Source organism: Aythya marila, assembly GCF_965140915.1.
Source record: "Aythya marila genome assembly, chromosome: 2".
Lineage (NCBI taxonomy): Eukaryota > Metazoa > Chordata > Aves > Anseriformes > Anatidae > Aythya > Aythya marila.
In genome coordinates, this window is record NC_139043.1 from 110,804,002 (window position 1) to 110,820,806 (window position 16,805).

Here is a 16,805-nt window from a genome sequence, read left to right on the forward strand (position 1 = left end):
AAGCCCACATATAATTTTAATAAATCTCACCCACATTTCAACACCTTCCCTCCATCATTTCTGCAGCAGCCAGGGTTCTCCCCAGACAAAGTGTGGCCTTGTTACAGCGGCTCCCTTTTCCTTTGTGCAGCCAGAACAGGATCCAGCTTCCACCACAAGCACTCTACAAAAGATGGGCTGGGTGCCCTCTGATGCGAAGACGTTGCCAAGTCCACCCCCTAATGATGCCTCTCAGGATGAAAGTGCTAAGCAGCCATGAGACACGCTGACTTTTCAAAGAGGCGAGATGGGATGCACCACGTGCATCCTGGTAAATTGGCCCTGAATGAACACTTTTGTCAGCAAGATGAGCAAGGAAACTCTTAGTGTAGTAGTTGCTAGCCTAGGCCCAAACCACAAACATACCCCCTGAGTCTGGTGATTTTCAAAATCCAAAGCCTCATCTAAAAAGTTCACTAATTACCCCAATTTTTATAACAGGCCAAACCAGGACCTTGGATCCCAAATAACCCTCCAACTTGGGTTGGCTCAAAATCTGGATCCAACGTCTGCAGTGTGGGCTAAGGGAAAACCAGCAAGGAGAAAGGAAAAAAAAATCACCCTTGTTCCGTGGATCTTTAATATAGGGCCACCTCTGATACACTTTAAAAAAATATATAATGAGACCACTATAATATATATTCCAGCTAAAATTCTTGGCTCCTAAAAACAGCTTTATATGGTATGCAATACAGAAACACCCAGGAGACGCTATAAGAACTTTGACAAGGCTAATATTAAGCTAGAACAAAACAGAACTACTGGCACCAGCTCCACTCAGCTCTTAAGTAAACTTGTCCCATTAAAATGTAGCCTCTAAGATATTTTCTCTCTGAAGTGTATAGTAGCTTATAAAAAGCAGGAAGAGTTGGCAAGACGTAGATGTGTTCAAGTACTCCTTACCCTCATTAAAGAACATTCCCTGGCAGCCAGCAGCTCCGAGTGTTCCAGTGAACCAGATTTTATAAGAGGGGTGTTTACGGTGGTGTGAGACATAGCTAGAAATCATGGTGCACTATAGCAGCCATGTACTAGACACAGCTGTGGTTGGAGCCTTATCAGCCAGGGCATGGAATATAACAGATCAATGAAGTATTAAGAAAACAAACCTCAAGCCTGTCTGCTCTGTAGGAAGAAAGGCATCCAGAGATGCCAGTGCCTAAGGAGGAGTTAGGTAGTGGAAAACCACAGAAGATCAAGCTCTTGCTTCCACCAGTCTCACTTATAACACTGTTTACAGAGTTGTCTTCAAAGTAAGCAAGTACATAATTTAGCTTCTTAATATACCCACTTATTTCCACAGGAGTTAGGAGTTAAATTATTTTGTGGATCTGGGCCTTGACGTCCCTTGATCAATTAAAAGCTGTTTTTCCCTTCTCATTTAAGTGCCCAAGAAATCTTGTGCCTGGAGATGTTATCCAGCCCAGGAAGAGGAATGAACTACTGATCTAATACAGATCTTTTCATCCTTAACACCTATCAAGAAATAGAAAAGAGAAGATCCGTACTTTCTCTCATACAGTAAGAGTGCGGGGTGCCTAAAAATATATGTTCTCTTGAATTTCACATTTTTCCTCCCTGATACCAACTAGACATTGTTTCCAAAGGCTTTTCACTTTCAGTCGAAGAAGCATCCCAATTTATGTGGCATTTATATGTTTCTTAAGCAAGCTGTTAGTTATCCAAGCCTTTCATTCTGCATACACAAATACAATTTATCACCTGTTTATAAATACATGTTAGCTACCAGTTCCAACACAGCTGATCTCATTCCCTGTTATGATTTGGGGAATCCAGAAGTGCACAATTTATACATTTTGTGTTCTCACAGAATAGTTAATCGAGGAATGGTGATGCAGAACCTGCCCCATGTGTAACTGTGTCACCTCTGCTTTGCCAGAGCAGGAATACTGTGATTGCAAACTCTCTGCCAAGTTGTTACTGCCAGAGAAAGAAGACAATCTGTGCAAAATGATATCTGAATGATATGTGAAGAATAAAAATACCTTCAAAGTGCAGCAAATACATGGAACTTGAAAACAGCAGAGCCTGAGATAGTCAGGGTAGTCGCCCTGCAATAGAAGTCTAGGGAATAAGATAGGCAAGCTTCCACAGCGTCTTGTTAGCTGCAGGACCAGTCAGAGGAAAAAAAAAAAAAAAAAAAAAAAAAGAGAAAACAAATGAGAAAATTTGATCTGCATGGAAAAATCATGAAAAGAAAAGGCATGGCCTGCCACCTTTCTGTAGAACTTTGAGTCAAGTTTCAGGGATGCTCAGAAGTAATGTGGAAACAGAGGCATGCAAACATGTAAACCAGCTTTTTTTTTTTTTTTTTTTTTTTTTGACAGTCATCTTAATCTGAGTATTTTTATAGCTAGGTTATAACAGGAGCTTGCTTTTAGAATGCTTACAAAGACTGTGTGCAAAATATCATAATTTGTTTAAATTATGACATGACATCAAGAGATGCATTATTAATCCAGAATTGCCTTGAGTCAGTATTTAAGATTTGGGGATGCCTAAACTATAAAACAGATCAAAGGATTGGTCCAAATTCTGGAGGTCTGAAGTGACTGAATGGTAAAACTCCATTTCTTTGAGGAGATAATAAGGTAACAGAGCATCCAAGAAGTGTGCCAGAGAGACCAAGCAATGGGTCGATGCCATAGCCTATCCAGACAGTTTAAGAAGATTTAGATTAAAAATAGCAGTCTGGAAGGTGACCATCTATAAAGCTTTACCAAGTTGTGATACTATTTTTTTGTTGTTATTTTAGAGTATCAGTATATTCTGTGACCACATCAGCCAGGAACTTCCTTTAATGTTCCTAGAGAGTAAAGGGAAAGGAGTGGGAGGGAAATTAGATTATTCTTATATAGATATATGTATAGATTGATAGATAGATTTGTCCTTCAAGGGAATGGGACCTCACTCTGAACCAGGAAAATAGCTACAATTCTTTTCATGGACTTGTCATATAACTGGAACACCAAAGGGAACTTAATGACTTCTTCCCCTCTGTTTTGTCTGCCATGTTACATATAGAAGTCATCCCTAATATCACAGATTGTTTTCATTTCCTCCTACTACATTGCTGGCTTTTTCTCCCTCATGTCAAATACAGTTAGAGTACAACCAATATTCAATGTGCCTGCTAAAAACTTTCAGATATAGCTATATTTAGAAGAAAGTTATAAAGTGTGGATAGAACAAGTTTTTATTCTTCTGAAGGGTTGTTTGAAAATATGATATTTTCTAGTAAACCCCAGTACCGTGAGAAATGACAGCAAAAATGTCCTACAATTAGCTTTGGTCATGGACATATACTACCCAAATATCCTTTAAGTCTTCCTGTGGTAAGTAAATAAATTCAATTTTCCTTCTATTTTTTCACCACGTTACCTATTTCATTCCTACAGAATACCTTAAAGAAAAAGCATTTCTGCATTATTCTGTAAAAGACAACAGTACAGTTCTCACTACCTACAAGTAACTGTAGACCCAGAACCTACATTTAGAAGAGAAAATGGTTCTTATTACTGATTATAAATGGTTCAATTACTGATTATAAATGTTCATCAGCAGACTGAAATTTCAGATACTGGCTCATATACAGGACAAATAGGGTTAATCTCATTTGACCTAATAAAATGTATTTTTTTCCAGGCTATTCATTCAGTCTAAGTCAGTGGAGGCACTTCCAGAAGACCATTCATCCAACCTGCCTCAAATTGCTATCCTTGGATGGCAGGACTCTGCCTGAAAATGTACTGAATACGCAGGAATCCTAGTCCAGTCATCCACAAATTAGATAAGGCAAACTTCACCATGAGGGATTCTACAAACTGTTGCTGTTCCTCTGCTCTATGGCATCTGTTCACAAGAAACAGTTGCAACTCTCTGAAAACCTCTACTAGATTCTCTATTGGACCACTTGCTCTAATAAACAGCATCTAACTAGACAGTTTAGGCATTATAGAGTACTTAGTGCTCTCGGGGCTCTGGTGAAAGTGGTAATTCAGATCCTACCATAAAATAAGAGAAAGGGAATATCCATTGTTCATATAGAATACATGTATTGCCCTATGAGGTCCACAATCAGGATCAGGGTCACATTTTAGCCCTTTGTCCTTCCAAGCTCCACAGCACGGAGGACCCACACATTATCAGTGCAGAACACGACACAGAAAACTTACAGATCAGCAACAAAAGAGACCTCACCATTTTTTCCCGTGATGAACAAAAGGTTCCACATCCAAGTAGGGAATGCATTTCAGCCTCAGGAGGGAACTGTACAGGGACGCGTTAAAAAAATCACCAACCATCTTGGCCACCATGACAGCCAGCATTATCAGCAGCAAGGACTGGACATCATTTGTGATCTCTACCTAAGGAGAAGAGAGAACAAAGGACTTCCTTTTTTTTTCCTTCTTTCTGACAGCTAGAGACAATAGCATGGGTTGCAAAGGACTACCTACTTCTTTCACATGGGAGCAGGAAGCAATTCAGTCACCTTGCCTCAGTTAACAGTAAAGAGCACTCCCTCTCCTTCCCAGGGATAGGTAATCAATCAACACTTCCACCAAAAAGCCTTGGCTGATGCAGTGACAGCTCCCCCTCCCGTTCCTATCATCTTGAAGCACTGCACTGGCATTAAAACTCACATCTGATTCCCATATTTCAGGTGGCTTGTGATAATTTTGCAGTATCAAAGCAGGGTAAGTAGAGAAAGAGTAGCCAGATTGTTTTAAATAGCTTGGCATTGTGACAAATATTAAAAAATGCAAACAAATCCAAATATTTTTCTTTCTTGCTGAGCTCAGGAGATATAAAATTGTTTTCCCATACTGCTGCTTCGAGACAGAACAAGCTCCTTGTACAAACATCATCTTGAAAGATGCCAGAAAAGGGAACAAGAAGCTTTCAGCAGAAGTCAAGCCCAGGAGATCAAGCAGCAGGAACATCACACAGTTACCATGTTGAACAGCATTCAGCAGTACAAGGCATGGTGCAGGCATCCCTTTCCCTGCGATCATAAATCTATCAATCTTTCTACAACAACACCTGCTGTAGGGAAACAGAGTGCATACACAGGCTATGGTACCTAAAGTATCTTACCTGAGTACACTTGCATTTTCTCTCTACAGGGTATGGTCAGGAGAGTGGGAAAGTATTTAACATATTTTAATACTATATCCCCCTTTGATTATTTAGTTTTGCCTCCACAGATGGACACAGCCACAATATAGTTAGCACACTGCAATGCAAAGGTAGTCTGAGTTCACATATCCTGCAGATATTTAACAGCTACGGTGGCAGTGACTTCATGAAGCACACCAATACAACCACCATTGAACAAAGGATTCGGAGTGAATCACTGTGCATGAAGTCATGTGAATGTACTTAATCTGTCTAAGCCCAACTCACAACTAGGTCAAATATTTTTCTTGGTGAAAATGGCTGCACAGAAATATTCCCTTTATGGTCGTTTAATACTGTTTTATTATTATTAAAACTGCTGTCTCCTTCCCATTATTTCCCCTATTATTGCACCTTAAAAAAAAAAAAAAAAAAAAAAAGATTATTCATTAAAAATTATCCTGGAATAAAATATGCAAACTTCCCTCCTAACACTAAGAGGCTTTTGCCCAGAAATTTCTCTCCAATTCAGACAAAGTGAATTGCAGCACACTGCCATTTAATAGAGCTCATTAGCTAGAGATTGTTAAGTACTCCAAGCATCCACATTCAACGAATGCCAATAAACACATTTCTGCCTGATAAGCTGTAGCACTTCTATCCAGGCTTTATACTTTCTCCCTTGTGCCGTCTCAGTTCTGGGTTCAGAATGATAACATTGGGGATGATTTAGGGTATATGCCAACAAGGGACTCGTGGCACGTTCAGCCATGCACGACAGGGTCATGCAACTGTCCTTTCTGCTTGGACATAGCTAAGGATTTCTAATAACAGCACAGCATTCTTTGAATGTCTTTTTAAACCTAGTGTTCAACTGTTTTATTTAAAAACACCAGGAACATGTCAGTTGAAAGGAAAACAGCAACTGTGGGATTTTAAGAATTGCTTCAGCGTATCTGCCACAACTCATTCACACAGATGGAGACTCCTTTATTGTGGATTCCTTTTAAGGTTATTTTTAAAGTATCTTGCTATGGGGAACTCTTCTGGAATAATACAAGCATTAAAAATTAATATAAAAGCACTCTAAAAAGCTATAAAAGCACTCTAAAACTCTAACTTTAAAAACTCTTTGTGCTCTGAAAACATTCTCAAGTGATTGCTTTAACCTGCAAAGAAGTAATCTCCCCCAGACTACAGGGAGAAAGCATTCATTAAGTTGTGTGGATATCATTACTACTGTTCCAAAAATCAGTGGAAACCCCCTGGGCATGGACAAGAACTGACTACAGACTTGAGTACTCAAGCCATGTGCTCCTCCTTTCTTCTAGCCACAGGAAGCTAAGCATCCAGCAAATGAGACATCTTCCAGAAAGGACAAAAGAAGAGGTTACCAGGAAGGCCAGCCCAAGGAAAGGGCAAATGCAGGCAGACTATGGGAAGGAACAAGTGGACATTATTGCCAACTTTGTAGAGAGCACAAGAGTGTGCCTGGTTCCATGAGAGCCTTATCATTGCTTGCTCATCCCAGAAGCAGCAAACCTGACTACCTCCAGAACAGCAAGAACCAGAAAGCTGGCTTTCCAGGCTCCCCTCCTTGCTCTTTATCCCATTTTATCCTTTCTTTCTACCCTCCCATCCTCTAGTGGGAACAGTCAAGCTGGCCTGGCCCGCACCCTCTTCTTTTATTCTCTCAAATATTCAGCAACATTTTACATCTGCTATTGAGAAATTCTGTGGCTGGTGCTGATTTTCCTCAGCACTGCAGCCCTCCTGAGTGCTGGGATCTGTGAGGATGGCTCTTCTCTAGAACACAGCAAAGCAAACACTCAGAGCAAGTGCCTCTGGGTTCAGTGTCAGACAAAACTTCCTCCAAGAGTTAATGCCTGCCAAGCAGAAATGCTGTTTATCTTTGGCAGGCTATCATGGCTGAGGTCATTAAAGAAAGACATGTTAAAAGCATTTTGAGCAATATCTTCTATATGTAAGTAAATTGAAACTTTGGCCAAAACAGAGCAGCTACAGTTGTCCTGAACTCTCACTACAGATGGGAACAGGAGAGTCAGTTTTTGTGATATGAAATTTTCTTGGACATAGGTAATACTAAAGCAACACTTTAAAGCAAGTCTGCAGATGACTTAGAGATCAACTATACATTTGAAGCATGAGCACAAAGAACAGATAAAATCATTTCTAAAATGTCAAGAAAACTTTGCATGAAAGTGTAACCCATCACATGAGCTTAAGCTAAGATGAATCTGTATACACTAATTATAGATCAAGTTATTTGTGATGCTAGTCTAAAGCAACGTTTTTATAAAAGATGGATTTGATTCCACATCCAAGTATTTAGAGACCTAGAGAAAACCTTATTTCCTTCTTACTGGGAGTTTTCAAGTCGTAGAATAGCATTTATTAACAATAAAAGCATACAAAATACAAGAATATACTCCAGAGATCAAATTAGAAATGCTGGGGAAGGGAATTGCAATAAATAAAGATTTGCTCACAAAAGCGCAGTCACTCACACAGTAGAAGTATGCCACTCAGCAGCGAAGGAAAATGAAGAATTAAACAAAATCTGTCAAAACCTTGTAGCTAGAAGCTAAAGCCATTAATGCCAAGGATGCCGGTAATGCAGCAGCAAAGTTCTCCTTAGGGTATCTTGATGAAAATCAAGGAAGCACAAATTAATCCAAGAAACACGATAGATTCAAGTTATCTTATACAAACATAAGGACGCACACAAACCCACACACGCATATATGTGCACTTCATAAGGCTTTATTAGTAGTCTCCCTGTTTAGAGAAGGGCCATCTGCTCCCTGCTGAGAGAGACAAAGTGCAGAGCCTCGGGACTCGTCTGTACGAGGAAGTCAGCACGCAGAGAGCCTGGGTGTGAATTTACTGCATATTAGCTACTCTGCACTAACTGCCCATTCGGGTACTCTTGGCACACCTTAAGTGAAAAACAACATACTTCACCTTCAAAAAGGAGCAAGCCTAACTCACACAAAAGCACTCTGAGAGCTAACTCGCACAAAAGCACTCTCAGTAGGTACTAGAAGCACCCACCCAGGGAATTAGTGCCAAGTAACCAGCACATTGTAAATTCACACTGGAGCTCCCTGCAAGCTAATTCTGCCTGCAGACAGGCCCCAGTAAGCACAGCGCTGCCACCAAGCAAGCCCAGCCATGGCCCAGCAAAATTAGGAACCCATGTGGTCCAGGGCTGGAAGATGATGCAGCCTCTCCACTAAAAATAGTTATCTGTTCAAACCAGTTCCTAAAAAATCTAAGAAGGGAACAAGTTATACAGAGTATTAGAGGGAAAGAGAAAATAAAGGTGACAAAAATAGAGAAAGGAAGGGGGAAAGTTGGGGCAGCCACCAAACACCAATAATTCTTCAGCAATTAAAAGTGATGTTTCATTTATTGACATTCATTCCAAGACTGCATTTTAGGGGCTGCTTTTTAGGATGCAATTTACTCTCTGTGTATATTGCCAGATTTTTTTTTTTCCTTTTGATCTTCCGGGTATAGCAGGCTGTGCCAAAAATTTCTTTGCCTAGGGCACCCATCTATGCAAAGCCAGCAGCGCTAATAGACGCTGGAAGCAGTCGGCGCTGACACTTCATACATCAGCAGCCTAGTAAATTGCACCTATTTTTTTCAATATTCTCTCTATATACAAAATATTGAAATATATCATTTGCACACACATGCACACAGACCACAATTAATTTATTAGCACTGTTATTCAAAGCTCTTTAAATATCTTCTTTGTCACCGGAGGCACTTTTCAACAACCCCCACGGTCCTGAGTTTCTCAGGCCTCCACATCATTATAGTCTGTTAGCCACCTTCATGTTAGCTCTGTTTTATTATATAACACATAATTATGCATTTCATTAACAGCATCACCAGGCACAGTACATCAAAGAGAGAAAGGCAGCTGCCCAGGAAATTCAAAAAGATGCAGTTTACTTAAAGCTCACTGTTAAAAACCCTCCCCCCCACACACACACTTTTCAATCAAATGGTAGTTAATGTGTTTCAAACATTTTACTCCAGCTCAGAGAACAGAGGCCAAAGAACCTCATTAGAAGCAAGGCTGCTGATACAGTAAATATTCCATGAACCCTTGGTATTTCCAATAATGTAAAAGAAATATCACTAGCCAGCTACACAGTGCAACCCAATTTTCTTTCTTCTACGAAAAAAAAAAAAAAATTAGCAAGAGATCTGTCTTGCTATTTGCAGTCTACAATGACAAAAAGAAGAAAAAAATAGTATGACTGCAAAATGAATTAAAATGTGTTTAAACAGAAAAGCTACCTGAAAAACTGAACAAATGAAGGAAAAAAATCTACTTCCTTCCCATGATATAATGACAATCAGCCCGGGTAGAAGCAAACTCTCCAAAAGAAATATTTTGTCATTCTTCACAAACTTATACACACCTAACTGAAAGCCCTTGAATTTGGAAAATATTTGGGAAAAAACAAGCAGCTGCTGGAGAAGACAACATGTCTGAGAGTGAGTAAAAAAAAGAGGAGGCGTGGGAAGGGACATGAAACCCTGGTCCTATAAACCAAATCCAATGGTTTTGAAGTTTATGGCTGTAGCTAGCACAAAACACCATTCCTGGGCATGATTGCCCAGGTGACCAGATTTTGTGGAAGAGTAGACATTTCCCCAGGATGCAACCAGATGCAATCAGAACTACTCCCATTTTAATTTTTTGCTACTATTGATTCAACACACCAAGAAAAACATCATTTGCAGTCAACAGAACATTTCCAAAGAGTAGAGCATTTGTAGCCAGCAGAAAACTTTTCATCGTTTTTTTCTTGCTCAGGAGCAAATGCCAACAAGGTTGTAAACTGATGGCTTGACATGAAGAAGGGGAGGAGTTAACAATTCCCTGTTCACAGCAGTAGAGGAGTTGTTCAAGCAGCTTTCTGGAGAATAGGAGTTTATGGAAACAACGTCTCCCAGGATTAAGATATTTGTATTATGACAGCCATTTGATAAACAATGCAGCTCTGCATTTCAATTTCTTTAGTTTCTGGATTATGAACTGCTGGCCCTTAGTAACCTGTGTGTTGAACACTTGAGTCACTTTAATTCCCACTTAATCATGTCATAAAAATGTTATGAATTGCAATGTTGTTATCATTGTCCACTATTTCCATCTGGGATTATGCCAAAAGAGGCACCTTCCTCAGTATTGATCCAGCTGAATACTCCCTCCCTGAACTTCCATTAATCTCTCCTTTTGAAACTAAGTGTAAAATCTTCCTTTCCCGTGCACTTCACCTTTAAAGAAATCCTTTATCGTTCTAGGACTACATCCATTAACTCAATTCACTTTACTGTATCACCTTATCACTCAGCACCATCACTGCTGGAAATTTTTGGAGAAGTGGGATGCTGCAATACAGTAAACATAAATCTCTTTAAAAGTCCTGTTAGCCCTGAGAAATTATGCATTCAAGTTCCTTGCTGCTGAAAATGATTATTTCTTGCAGCCTCAGGCACACGAAGCTGTGCATCATGCTCTACAAAGGACGACACACCCAGGGTAGGTTCACTGTAAGGACTTCCTGCCAAATCCCCAGTGCCAGTAGAATTGCACAATTAGCAGGATTCTTGCTTGTATTCGTAACTCTGTTAACTATTCCAGGCCATTACAACAAGTAGGCAGCTTCTAGCACCCTAGAGCTTAATTACTGCCAAGGCAGAGCACAAAAAAATGTCTTAGCACGGGGTGCATATTTTTTTCTCTTTAAGCAAAATAGTCCTAATTAATCACACTCATCCGCTGCTTTTTAATTCACTTTAATTCATAATGTTCAGTGAGATCAAGCCTCATTTTTCTCTGATGTGTATTTTAATACTTGCATGATTTTTTCTGAAGCCAACTAGTATTTTGTTGATTACTTCCTTGTTTATGGAGAGAACAACTTTTCCTAATTCCAAGACCAAGCACAGCAGTAGGAGATTACTAAAGAAAACTTAGAAATACCCAGAAAAGCTAAGTAATCACTGGAAACGTATCAAAATCCTTTGAGTCTCAGTCCTTGGGAATTTGGACAGAAGATGCTATGCAAAGTGGAAATGTTTGATTTCTTGTTTCAGTCCCTCAAGGCCTATAAATACACCTGTTTTGACAGGCTGCAGCAAGGGATGCAGTGATATAGGAAATACTATAGGTGATACCAGCAACTCTTGCCAAGATCCCCTGGAAAGATATCTACCTGTGATTTTTTTTTAATCTGTCTCTTTATCTTGGGTGTATAGTAGACACCAAAGAAAGACCCTGAAAGGATCTTTCAAAGCTCTAAATCCATGTCCCAGGAAGACAGCACCGGTGCATGTTGTGTCAAGTGAACTTTTCATTAACAAGTACAGCATTGTTTTGTATGTGTCCTGCTGAATATGCCTTAGCATACAGCAAGCTCACATATTAAATCTAATCAAAACAAGCACTGTACTGTATAATAACCTATTTAAACAACCTTGTACTTTTTTAACCCACCATATAGCAGAATTCCTTGAATTATTATTCATGAGCATTTTTGTGAAATAATAAAGAGAACTGCAGTGAATCTCTGTTATGTTTAAGTAGTGCTAAAACCAACAACTCCTGAGTGCCATAACTCTCATGGCCCCAGCTCCCAAGGTCTAGAAAAGGCTGAAGAAGAAGCCCCGTGACTGTGGTCAGATGAAGACTGGACAAAGGATTTACGAGGTCTCTGTGGATCTTCCTCACTGTTTGATAAATGCTGTATGCCACAGGCTGTGAACTTCATTTCAGCTTTAACAGCAGGAGGAGATTAGACCTTAAATAACAGCAGAAAATTTACAAAAGCTTGCTGTTTCCAAATCTACCATAGGTGATCATTCACTGAGCCTCTAGTTTTTTAAAGAAGTACATTACAAAATCTGAAGTCCTGAAGTGGTTCTCCATCCCCTTCTCTGTGAGAGTAGTTTCACTTATTTTCCAGACAGGCTACTGCTGAAAAATACACAGTGCTTGGAATACGTTCAATAGAAAATAATAGGACTTAATGTATGCAATAGCTTGTTGGTTATGTATTGTTACTCAAATATATAAACAGTTGGGTTTAATTTTTTGTGTTTAAAATGAACAGAACTAGGATCAGTACAATACTATACTGTACAATACTGTACATCTCCCCTTCCTTGTTAAGAGGTGACCGCTTACTGTCAGATTAGGAAACACCTTTAAACTCACCATTCAGACTCACTGGGCTCCTTCTGACAGGTAGAATAAGCATAGCCAATGCTTACCCTGTTACGAATAACTATAGGCTTGGAGATTCTGAGAAATTGTTTTGACTAGGATTTAAACTCTTCATTAAAAAAAAAAAAAAATCAGACAGCTTAGTAACAGAAAATTAGGCCTTGTCAAAACAGCTTCTGTGAACCATCTCAGGTGTAATCAAAAACGTTAAGTGAGCCCTAAAGTATTTAACTGTGACAGGCTGATGCATTGAACAGTCTAGCTCTGGGAAGAACCTGCCAACTGAGTTTCCAGATAATTAGGCATTTCCTTTGCCTGCTTTGAAGGAAATATTATATGAACAATCTGAAAAACTACATTTATCTCCACTTTTCCAAAAGATTTTTCTTTTCCCAAGAAAACAAGGTGGAAAAATCAACCATGTGGCACTCTTGTAGGGAATTAAAATGAAGGATCTAGCTATGTGGATGGCCCTGACCAAAACTAAGTTTGATGTTAAGTAACCTTGCTGGAGTGATTGTACTGAACTGTTTTTAAGCATTTATAAGGCTGTGTTGGTGTAGAGGAGAGAAGAATTTGAACCTCACTGTAGAGGGAGCACATCATATTGACCAGCAGAGGAAAAAAAAAAAAAAAAAAAGCTTCCTGGTAAGGAAAGCACCTAAGTATGTACCCATTCTAAAGTAAGCATGACAATCTTGTCTCATCTACACCTATGTCACAGGACAGATGCCAACGTGATTTGTTTCCTGGAGCCGTCATTACTCCCTCACAGAAATGGCTCTCCTCATAGCCAGCCACATGTTCCATATCATTTTCTGGGGCTGTGGTTGCCCCAGGAGTCCAATGTCCCTTTCATGTCTTGAGCAAGTCAGAGGGAGGCACGACCAGAGGTCTCCCAGGGTCTGTGCTGCCAAAGGAGGTATTCATTTCTTATAGTCAGTTCTTTCCTGTCTCTTTGTCTGTTCCCTCTCCAGTACTGCATACACCCTGCTAGACAAAAAGGAGAAAGGGAAAAATACAACTTTAGACTTTCAAATAAATTCTCTTTTCTTGAACAAGGGTCAGGGTAAGGAAGAACATAAGGTGGGAGTGGTATAACCAGAGTAGCCTGAGGTCGCTCTTCATGATATATGACCTGAAGCAACAGACAACTCCACCACCCACTCTCTCTACTGCCATGCAACTTCTTCCTCTTAAAACCATTTTGGAAGTTGCACCAGAGGCTACAGAAGCCACCAGTGGACCACAACCTGACAGTCTGGGTGATTTTCTGTTTCTTTTAGAGACGCCAGAAAGCAGCTCAGGTCTGGCTCTACAGGCTGGATTCAGACACATCCTTAAGCACTCAAGAGTTCTTTCATTATCACTCTTTCATACTTCAAAATGAGAGAATAGCTACCTTTAGGAATGTCCCAGTGGCTACTATTTCTGCTTCTGTTTTGTGCTTCTCCTTTTCCACACGCTTTCACAGCTTCCCCTCTGTGCCTGCCTCCACTCAGTATTGCTTACAACAGCCACACACCTTTACCAGTACTCACTGCCACCATCATTTGTGTCCCACACCCAGTCTTATTCCTCTTGAAAAACAAACAAACAAGAAAACAGGCAAAATGTTGAAACTGCAAGAACAAAACACATCCTGCCCATCTGGGCAGAGGGGAGGAGGACACAGTTCTCCTTTGGGATCTGCCTCTCTGAAGACCAACAGTAGGCGTCTCCTTCCCACCGACAGACCTTGCTCAGCAGAGCAGCTGCTGGGCTGTATAATCACTTGCTCCTGTTTCAGCTGGGTCCAAGAATCAAACAGGGATTTCTGGCCCCAAGCCCCTATTCATTAGAGCAGCCGGTTACATGGGGTTTTTAATTTAAGATGATAATAAACCCCTCAGGCTAGAGAAAGAAAAAGAAAAAAAAAAAAAAAAAAGAGGTAGCTTTTGTCCCAGAGATAAATCATTTTCACAAAGTTTGGAAAAAATACTATTGGCAATATTCTGAAGGTTTTTAAGTTAAAAATATAACAGAACTTAATGGTTTCAGATGCTTTTCTTGACAGTGTAACAGAAAAAATGCCTTTAATTTGGAAATTTGGAAACAAATTAAATTTGGCAAAGAAATAACACATAAGACAGCCCAATTGCATTCTGTAATTTGAAAAAAAATTGAAAACAGATAAGATAATGTGAATTAAAAATAACTTCTGCACATTACATTCTCATGAACTTTCATTAAGGTTTGTATTACACATCCCATATGTACAATTCTATGTTGTAATACACTAGATCGCTTTATTTATAAAATACCTTTAAAGCTACTGTAAGTTAGAGCCAGAAAAATGACTATATAAAAATGTTATCTTCTCACATTACAACCTCGTTTCCAATGTGTGTATTTAAAGCAGAAATGCAGTCTCCATTTCAATATTTCAGATGCACAACTGAACTTTCTAAAAGTTCAATGCCAATTGAATCCATGTATAATTCAGGCATATCTATTTATTTTACTGATAAGAACCTGGTGCCAAAGCTGAAGCAGCTATATGAGAGATGAAGCTGGATTCTCTTCTAACTTGTGAATTACACACAGACTAACCACTGTCCCATGGTTGAAGTTCTTCTTTACGGATGATGAATGAATGAATCAGAGGGGACTTGTTCTGACTTTCTTGGGCTGAGTTCACAAGGCTATCATCCAGAAAAAAAAGGGGGTTGTTCTGTTTTTCCCTACAAGCACACATTTTTTATGGAACGTTCCCGTGACTTGACAAATTGTTTATCATCCCTATAGAGCAGTATTTCTTAGGTTAAAATCCAAAAAGCTTTGGTTTGGAATGCTATTGTGGTGTCTCATGAGAATTTTAAAATTGGATATAGGCTGGCCTCTCAGATTCAACTGCATCTTTCATGATGCACTGTGCATTGCCCCCTCCTTCCTAGAACATGCTAAGGAAGTCTCTTTGGTGTTTCATGGGAAATATTTCATCTCTTACAGAGAAATGATAACATGAAACAACAAAGCTCATGGCAAGATATTTCAAATAGCTTTTGCTTTATCTTTGTTCCTCAGGTGTCCAGCTTTTTGATGAAAAATTCAAGGTTTTTGTGAAACGAATCTGAAATCCTAATTTTCAGTCAAAAATAGAGTAGAAGGGATTTTATTTTTTTTTTTTTTGTGATCATTCTAAACAGGGTGATGCTGAAAAAGCAACCTACTGCAGACTTCAATGTTTATAGTCACTCCCACCACAGAGCTAGGTATTGAAGAAACTTTTGCTGTGTTTTACCATAAGATTTTTCACTTGAACAAGAAATTCATGTATTTCAAATTAGTCTGTTCTCCTGCTTGCTGGTAGACCAAAAGCACCCTCGGTGTTCAGAAAAGTTTTCTCCTCACACCTTAGTGAATGACAATCTTCACCAACAAAAAGATGGCACTTCGGACGGCACTATGAGTTTGGAAGGGAGCCCCCTTTTCTTCAACTAGGTGCTACACCACATTGTATGTGATGAAATCAAGAATGGTTTGTTTTAAGACCAGAAGGTTTATTAAATCCTTTAATCTGTCATCTTGCAAAATATCATGCATTTCCTGTAGTTATTTGTGTTCTATTTGTCCTGCTGTTCAGGACCTGCCCTGAAGAGCTGTCACAGACTGAAATTTAAAACCCTCCATTTCCTGAAGTCCACTCCACAGCATGACAGTGCCACAGCTCCACTCAGGAAGAACGCAGGGCTCCTGTAAGTAAGCCCAGCTTTGAAACAGCACTCATTTTGTGCACTTAGTAATTAAAAAAAAAAAAATACGAACTAAGGGAAACACATTACATTACAGTAATGACAAGTTCATTACAGAAAAGCACATGCTCTGTAGTTGGGAATTAAGGGTGACTTGAAGTCAGCTTGTTCAAACCGTATTCCTACTGTCCCCTTTTCTTACTAGAGCAAGATGCTAAGAAACCTACAAGCAAGTGAACAGGTCTCACATAAGGCACAGTCTGCACTGAAGACACTTGGCACTTCTGCAGGAGCACCTCCTTGAGTAACATCCAACTCCCTTTGCAGGCTCTCCTTGTTGCCAGCACAACAGACCCAGGGCACTCACAAAACAGAGGATGACAAAGAGCACCCAGATGAGAGCACTGTTTCGCTGCTGCACGTTCTGTGAGCTCACTCTGATCTCTGCTCCCAGCTCAAGAAGCAGAAGGGACAAGGAAGGTCCCTTCTGACAAAGAAGCAGGAGGTCCAGGTAGTGGGAATGGCCCCCATCTGAACAGAGGTGGAGGCTGCAGAAGGCAAAAAAGCACTAGTGTTTTGCATGAGGAGGAGCAAGGGGTAGTACCAGCAGAGTAGCTGGA

The 16,805-nt window shown here is 39.8% G+C and overlaps 1 protein-coding gene across 4 annotated transcripts in view; it reads right to left on the reverse strand.

The window, feature by feature from the left end:
- Nucleotides 1–16,805, reverse strand: part of LOC309874480 (chloride channel protein C-like) — a 77,374-nt gene that overhangs the window by 30,514 nt on the left and 30,055 nt on the right. For all 4 annotated transcript variants that reach the window (XM_082752692.1, XM_082752691.1, XM_082752690.1 and 1 more), the window contains one exon: nt 4,261–4,427. In XM_082752692.1, the coding sequence (XP_082608818.1) occupies nt 4,261–4,427 (167 nt within the window). The remainder of the gene's footprint in view (nt 1–4,260; nt 4,428–16,805) is intronic.